This window comes from Cyrtonyx montezumae, unplaced genomic scaffold (assembly GCF_038088225.1).
Source record: "Cyrtonyx montezumae isolate F1298 unplaced genomic scaffold, pur_monq_1.0 scaffold_2, whole genome shotgun sequence".
In the NCBI taxonomy this organism is placed as follows: Eukaryota; Metazoa; Chordata; class Aves; order Galliformes; family Odontophoridae; genus Cyrtonyx; species Cyrtonyx montezumae.
In genome coordinates, this window is record NW_027071936.1 from 41,598,836 (window position 1) to 41,607,682 (window position 8,847).

An 8,847-nucleotide genomic window follows, 5' to 3' on the forward strand; every position below is an offset into this window, starting at 1 on the left:
AGCAATTAAAATGTTGCAGTAGATATGACCTCAAACTACTTGAAAATATCAATAAATGGTAATTAAATTGCTCAGGTTCTGTAGAAGTAAGATGTATAAGATAAAATATGACATAGTTACCTTTCTTACTAAAAAAACACAACAAAAATATTCTTTTAGGTTAGAACAGTAATTCAGAAGTTTTATTATATGGGAAAAGATTTAACTTTTCCACAGAGACAAGCTTAAACACCAGATATAGGATTTACTGTTTGGAAAAAAAAATTTTTCAAAGAATCTATTATCTAACCCCAGCATGATACTCCAATATTAAGAACCTAAGAATATCTACAGCGAATGCAAAATATTTTACAAACAAACAGATAATAACTTACATACTGAGTATGCATTTATATGAAACAAAAAGCTCCGCAGTATCATAAAAAAAAACACAAGGTTCCAAGTCAAATCCGTACTCTCTTGCTTTTTTCCAACTGACACGAAGGTGAACCTATACTAGGTAAAGAAGCCAACATTTGCTATTAAAAGTACCTTTTGCTTGCAGTCAAAAGTATGTTATGTTATAGCAGTTTAAAGTAATTTATTTCAAGTGAGTGAGTTTCTTTGAATTGCTACTTGCAAGTAATCTGTCTTCCATCAATAAGAATCTGTGCAAATTATTAAAATAAAAAGGCTTTCAAAGCACTGCTGTTCCTAACTTCCTTCGTCTAGATTTGACTTGAGGCTTATTTAATATGCTCCCATGTAGATAAAAGTAGCACAGTTTTGTTTTCATGCTGGGTGGCCAAAAGGTTAAACGTCATGTTTCCAGTGTGGGAAAATCCCAGAAGCAGACAAAACTGTTTTGATGCTTACAGAAGTTATATTTCTAGTAGACTTCTTAGATGTAGAACAACCAACAATTCCCTTAGCTAATCCCTCTTCTCTGAGATAAGGACGTTATTATATTAAAACATTTACAAGCATAGGAAGCTGGAATGTGTTTAAAACGTTGAGAAAAGGGCCAGTTTCAAATACAATACCATTACAGGAAATTCTTGGGGTAACAGTGTTTATCTACAAGCACAGCTATTTTTTAAATCTTCCAAAATAAATATTACACTCAGATATTCTCCAACAGTCCTTCTTACTTGAGTCTGACCTGTAAATTACTCAAACTCCAGAAGTTCTTCCAGAAGTTTCAGTTAGTACATATATTCTGCTGTACAGGTCCATATGCTTTGCTGCCAGCAAGACTGAAACAATAGTAACCCAAGCACAGAGCATCGTAAACATCTTAAGGAACAAAGAAGTAATTCCAAGAGGTAAACATGCCTTTTACTTCAACATGAATCTTGCTGCAGTTGGTTGGCAAGCACTAACCTCATTGGGGTGATTACACAGTGAGGAGCTTCAGACAATATAAGCTGAAGAGCCAAGCACTTTCCTGCATTTGGCAACTGATCTGCTGCGTGAAGCACACAATGTGTATGGAAAAAAGGTTAACTACAAGTGATCCTTGTGTAAATGATCCTTTATGCATCTCTTAGAGCAGCATGCTCCCAGAGCAGGCAGAAGAGCCTCCTCCCTAAGGGAATTTGCCTTACTTTTTGGAGGTAAAGTCTTCATCTTCAGTTCATAGTGTTGGAAATACATGATGTAATCCACTTAGAAATATGTTGCTACAAATAAACTTGACCTTTTGAGTATTTTCACAGTTTGACACTACTGCTGAGGTAGAAGGGAAAGAAAAACTTCTAGAAACATCCAAAGTATGCAGCTTCTGGAAATGAAGTGTGCCTTCAGGAAACCTAATAAAGTAAATACTCTCTCCGTCTCTCCTCAACCACTCAAATTTCTAAATCACCTCTGAAGGAAGCAGTTTTTAGGCTGTTTCATGAAGTCTGGAATTGGGATTTGCTACCTTTATGGAATGATAACACAGTTGCAGAAAAGATCTCTTTGGGGTGCTTGGAAATACATCATTGGTATTTCCAAGAAAATATTAATCAGCTATAGAAACAACAGTGGAAGCAAGGAATATGAAAGCAAGGAAGTGGAACACAAATACTCTGACACTGAATTATGCTTTTCTGATACCATAGTATTTTGGTGAAAGAGCGCGGTACACAGCTGATCTGACAAGGTGAAGACTTCATGAGAAGCACATTGTCTGAAATCTTCAGGATTTACTGGCCCTCTTCTAGGGCCAGTACAGCTCTCAGTTGTCAATACAGAAAAGCTGTATTAAAATAATGGCTCTTTCAAAAAGTTTCTGTTCTGAATAAGCATCTCCTAGACTGACAAAGTAGCTCTTCCAGTCTTCACTGAATCCTTCTACCATAAAACCAGTACGTTTGAGTGTAGAATTTTACTATGGTTTTGAAATATTGCATAGAAGATAACTTGAAATTAAGTAGAAGGCTCTGTGGACTTTGGCAACAAATACAACAACAAAACCAGTACCCTTTAGAATGTCCAAGATCTTAATCCATGTAATTACATATAAACCCCCTGATCCTCAGGGCTGATTTTATTCTTAGAAAACTATGTGGAAAAAGGGAATCCTATAGGCAGCTTACGTTAATGCTGCATCTGTAGCAAATCTTAAATCTGTAGCAAATCTCTACCACAATACCTCCAGTATACACTCGGTCGAGCAACTATTTCATTACACTAACTATGTGAGATTTACCTGCTCAAAATACTTTACCACGTGGCCATATGAACATTATCTAGAAGAAGATGGCCTCCAAAAAGATAGCTGTTCTCAGAAAGTCAAAACAAACTGGATTCAAAACAAACACACATGCATCTCTTTCAGTGTCTAAGAAAACTAGAAACCTCTTCTGTCTGCTGGAGCTGCCTAGATGAATCACAAAGGTCATTCTGCTTATTATGTTTCCACAAAAAGCCATCTCAAGAAATAAGGAAGACGTGAATTAAAGACTAGATATGACTGTCTTATCCATATCTATCTTAAAAATTATAAGTGTTCAAGAGTGTTACAAGTACTTGAATATCTGAACACATTTTGATACTGTTCTCACTTACAAATTCACTGGGCACTATTAAAAATTCAGTTATCTATCATTAATATTTTGAATTTTTTTAACATAACCAAACAGTGAGGAGAAGGACTTGTTTGACCCACATTAGAAAGTTTGAACTTTAAGAATCACCAGCAATTATGAGGAAACTATTTCAAATTTTGCAAGAGGTGATCACTTCAATGTCAGGATTGTTCTTTCATGTGTGTGCTCTAAGCTGTAAGCTTATGCAAACCATCCAAAAGTACTCATTTTGTTAGCCAAATTGCTTCTGCATTTCTATCTACTACATGGAGCCCCAGAGATGGAACAAAAAAAAAATTCACTTATTCCTCCTAGCAGCTACAGTAGAGCATAAGGCAGTGAGAGCAGAGACATCAGCTGCCTCTTCCAATAGTCCTAGTAAAGAGCATCTGAAAAAAGCATCCTGCTGGAGGGAAGATTAGGAGCAGCATACTGCCATTGCACAGTACCACGAATACCACTCAGTGCAATTTGAACATGGTATTTGCATCTTACCTTCCCTAAGAAGGCACCTCTGTAGGTGTTTTAGAAGCCTGTCATGAAAGACACACGGGTCTGCAGGGATAAATGGATTACAGATGACAGATGAATCTCATGGTCAAAAACCACTTTGTATCTCAACAGATAGGTCCAGTATCAAACTATGACCTTTACTGCAACATAAACCCTTCTGCAGCATATAATCAATAATTTTAAAAAGGAGAGGAATCCACTAACTTAACTCAAGAAGTCCACAGCTATTTGATCATCATTTTTAGGGGGAAAAGAATTGAAAAGATGCTTTTTTAGGAATGCTGGACACTCAAGTCTCCAATTAGGAATCAATGAGACCATTCAAAATAAAAGCTGTAACAAAGTCAGGTATTCCAAGATTCCATGTCTTTGCATATTTAGTCTGTTTACACAAACTGTGCGAGCACATTTCAACCTATTTCTTTAAATATTGTTGTTATTAAGACTGAAAACTAAATTACAGTTTTTCTGCATGGGAACAGAAGGTTTTTGTTTTTTCCCTCCTACCCCACATTCAGCTCCATAGCATTCAAAACTATTGCACAGTACGCACAAAAGATGCATTCTGTTTTATGCATTGCTTCATATTAATTCAAATCTATCCTTAATTCTGACATTTAAAACTTTAGACTTTACAACTTCAACATCTTGGAATTTACGCAACTGAAAATTCCTAATTACATATCATGCTATATTTAGTGATTTTTCTAGGATGCAACAGTCATACTTCTTTCAAAAGAAACTGAAAACTTACAACTGGCTAAATCAAATGATGTAGAGTTTTGTCCAATCAAAACAGCATGAAAAACAGAGTTTGTTAGGTTCTCTGTGACCTGATAATGCACTCAAGACAACAAATGCACAGTCAGAAGTGCCTGCTTCATCTCTCCTTCAGGAGCGACGCTGCTCACAGAAGCTGCCTCTGGCTAGCAATTTAAGCCATAAGCATTAACAGCATGAGGTTTCCACTGCAAAAACACAGAGCATCTTCCCACAAACAATATAAACTTGACGTACTGAAAGCAGGTCGCTTGCAACACCGACGAGTGGTCTGAGATGTCATCCTGGCAGACCAACTAAACACGGCTCTTGACATTTTAAAAAAATACATCACATATAATTAAACAAACAAACAAACAAAAGCAATATCATTTGCTAAGAATGGCACTGTGCTGGAGTTTCTCCCTACTAGGAAATTTCAATTTCCAAGTTCACGCCAGCTGTTTTGAGTTAGCAGGTGCACTGCTCTTGCTGAACCAGCACAGCCTTCGCATACACCAAGCACTGCCCCGCTGCTTCCCACAAAGCCCTGCGCAAACCTTCGGCAAGACAGAAAGCCTGGTATTAAAAAGATAACACGGAGCCGGCTCCGCAGGGGAGGGAGAGGGATAGCGTTCCTCCATCCGCGCTCGGCCACCAGCTGACAGCACCCCGCGGTCCTGCGCCTTCTCGGGATGAGCTCCGGCCGCGGGCAGGGCAGGGCAGGGCAGGGCAGGGCAGGGCAGGGCAGGGCAGGGCAGGGCGCGGTGCGCACACACCTACCGTCTCCTTGGCAGCGGCCGCCACGGGGATGGGGAGCAGCGCCCGAGTTCCGCCCGCCTCGGCGGCTGCCGGCCGGTGAGAGGGCTCCCGCCGCCGCTCGGACAGCTGATAGCCCGCGTAACCGGCTAGAGCAGCCCCCGCCGCCCAGCACAGCTCCCGCCGCCACTTCCTCGGCCCGGCCCCGCCGCCAGCCCACAGCCGCCGCGCCGGCGGGGCTATAGGTGCGGAGCCCAAGCGGCGGCGCCACCGCAGAAAGGTGCGCAGAGCGGCCATGGCCACCGCTCCGCCCCGGTGACAGGCGGACAGAGCTCCCGCGGGCGGCCGGGGAAAACATCGCGAGAAACGGGGAAGGGGTGGGGAAGGGACAGGCCTCAGCTAGTCCCCGCCCCCGCTAGCCCGCCGGTACCTGGGTCCGCGGCGCTGCCCAGATGCTCCCCTGCCTCCGCTGGCAGCCGTGCGGCCGTGACAGCTTCTGCCGTGGTCCTGGTGCTTGAGGGGCGGCCTCAGAGCGAGGCAGCAGCAGGCAGCCAAGTGCTTTTTGGCAGTGGTGGGCTCTGGGCAAACTGATGGGGATAAGAGGCTGTTAGACTGAAGGAGGAGAGCTTGTGTCAGTCCGAGAATGGGAAGCCTAAACCAGAGTGGTTGGGCCGTGTGTGGAAACTGCCGTGAGTGGGGACTGAGCTTATGCATGTGTCTTGTGGCATAGAACTGTGGAAACATAGAACATCCTGAGTTTGAAGGGACCCACAGGGATCATCAAGTCCAACTCCTGGCTCCACACAGCACCAACCAAATTTCAAACCCTATGTCTGAGAGGATTGTCCTAATGCTCCTTGAACTCCAGCAGCTTGTGGCTGTGCCCACTGCCCTGGGGAGCTCGTTCCATAACTTACCCTTTTGTTTTCAGTTACACTTCTGAGGTCTACCTGGATGACCCAGCCATAGAAACCTGGAACCAATACCTTCAGGGGAGAAAGAGCTTCTGAATATATGTCATTTGGGCAGTAAGCTTGAAGAGATGACAGCTTGTCACCGGTTTGCGGGACAGTTCGACCCGGTACCGTGACAATTGAGGCGGGGGACCCACGGGCCCACACCCCGGGGAAGGGGAAGGGGAAAGGGAAAAAGGAGAAGGGAGATGGGCCCAGGAACAAAACAGTGGCAACGATCTGAGGAGGAAAGCTAATTTACTAAATAAGATATCAGAAAGGAAAATAACACAATATAATATAATATAATTGGAATTGAGGCAAATGAATCAAATAAAATGAGCAAGAGAGAGAGTGTCCGATAAACCGAAGGCCTTACGCTAACGCTGAAGGCAGACGGCTGCAACAAACACCCACTGCCGAGCTCGGTCCCGAAGGGAAGAAGAGAGTCCCGTGACTGCAGACAGTTTTTATCTTTCCCTCTGAGCGTAAACACGTAAGAACGCAAAGCATCGCAAAGTCCTCTGGGGAATGGAGTTCTTCTTCTCTTCTGAGACAGGCATACCTGGAACTATCGATGGTCCACGGAGCTGGAACATTAACTCTTTAACTCTAAATGCACTACATGATGTTATGATGTGGAATACCAGTACCAAAAATCATAAAACCATGACATTCCACCCCTTATTCAACATCATTACATCATGCTTAATATATATATATATACATAAACAATGATTAACAAGCATTAAATACAAACACATACAACATACATATATACATATATACATAGTAATAGAATTACTGAGGGCGCTCTCCCCACATCAAATTCCCTTGTGGTACACACTGAACATCCCCATTCTTCTGCATCACCCACCAGGTAGACCCAGGTCCCTGAGCAAAAACAGTCCCACGGAGAGGTTTGCCCTCTCCAGAAGCTGGAAGAACCCAAACCGCTTTTCCCAACATGTTCTTCACATGTACTACAGGAACCTTATCTCCTTCTACAGTGAGTAGAGAGCTGGATTGGGCAGGACCATCGCGATTGATGGATCCTCTGGTGTTGACCAACCAGGTGGCTTCTGACAAATTCTTCTCCCAGTGCTTAAATGTTCCACCACCCATTGCTTTCAACATTGTTTTTAACAACCCATTGTACCTTTCAATTTTACCAGAAGCTGGTGCATGATAGGGGATATGATAAATCCACTCGATGCCATGATCTTTGGCCCAAGTATTTACAAGAGAATTTTTGAAATGAGTTCCATTATCAGACTCAATTCTCTCTGGAGTGCCATGTCGCCATAGGACTTGTTTCTCGAGCCCTAAGATGGTGTTCCGGGCGGTAGCATGGGGTACTGCGTATGTTTCAAGCCACCCAGTAGTTGCCTCTACCATGGTGAGCACATAACGCTTACCACTGCGAGATCTTGGTAAGGTGATATAATCAACCTGCCACGCCTCTCCATATTTATACTTTTGCCATCGCCCTTCCTCCCAAAGAGGTTTCATCCTCTTGGCCTGTTTAATTGTGGCGCATGTGTCACAGTCATGGATAACCTGTGTAATAACATCCATAGTTAAGTCCACCCCTCGGTCTCTAGCCCACTTATATGTTGCATCTCTTCCTTGATGGCCTGAGGTCTCATGGGCCCACCGAGCTAGAAATAATTCACTTTTGTGTTGCCAGTCCAAGTCTACTTGAGCCACCTTAACTTTGGCAGCTCGATCTACCTGATGGTTATTTTGCTGCTCTCAAAATTGTTTGCTGTTTTACTTCTGAGTCAAAAACATTCAATGACCTTAGTTATTATAAAGAAGACTCCTGTGAGTCCATGAATCCCTTAAAATTATGCCTGATGTCCTGATCTGTTTCCAAATCTTGAAAACTGTTGCTGTGAATATAGAAAGTTCTGCAGTCTACTGAAACTTAAAAAAAAAAAAGTGAGATATTTCACATAAACTGAAATTAAACCTGTGATACTAACTTCTGTCATATTGAGTCATCAGTTTTTAAAGTTAGTGGAAACTGCCGAAGTATCTGGCAGATTGCTCCATCATTTTTGGACCTGTACTATAAAATGTCCATAGGAAGTGCTTGGCTGTGAGAGGCACAGTTTTTGCAGTTGAGTTGTGAAGCAGGGAGCTAAGCAAATAGCCAGCAAAGAATACTTTAATTGAACCAGGTTGACTGAGCCAGGTAATGTCCCTTTTCTTTGGTTGTTTATCACACTGTTTAGCTGGGACTCAGTTTAACTACTTAATTCCTTTACCACATCCATCTGACCTTTCCCTTCAGTACTTCTCTCTGTTCCTCAGGTTCTCAGAAAAGCAGAATTCCCCTATATCCTTTTCAAGCATATATCCCATTCCTTTCAAAGTGACCCCAGACTTCAGTTCCTCCCACCCTTTTATAAGATTGTGCTTTGAGGCCTTCCCCATCAACTCCCAAAGGAAACTGCACATACAATGTATGCAACCTCATCTCTGCCAAATATCCTTGGCTATGGACAGCCCCAAGCATAAGCAAGTATTGAAGAATTACTACTAATAAATCTGTTTTGTCTCTAGTTGAGGCTGATTCTGCAAGGCATTTGATACTGTCCCCCATGACATCCTTATAATAAAGCTAAGAAAGTGTGGGATAGACGAGTGGACAGTGAAGGGATTGAGAACTGGCTGACTGGCAGGGCACAGAGGGTTGTCGTTGGCGGTGTAGAGTCCAGTTGGAGCCCTGTAACCAGCAGTATCCCCCAGGGGTCCGTTCTGTGTCAAGTCTTGTTCAACATCAGTGACCTTGGTGAGGAGAT

The 8,847-nt window shown here is 42.7% G+C and overlaps 1 protein-coding gene across 6 annotated transcripts in view; it reads right to left on the bottom strand.

Moving 5' to 3' along the window:
* Positions 1–5,381, bottom strand: part of MICU3 (mitochondrial calcium uptake family member 3) — a 47,322-nt gene extending 41,941 nt beyond the window's left edge. For all 6 annotated transcript variants that reach the window (XM_065737000.1, XM_065736997.1, XM_065736996.1 and 3 more), the window contains exon 1: positions 5,109–5,381. In XM_065737000.1, the coding sequence (XP_065593072.1) occupies positions 5,109–5,381 (273 nt within the window). The remainder of the gene's footprint in view (positions 1–5,108) is intronic.
* Positions 5,382–8,847: the final 3,466 nt, after the last annotated feature.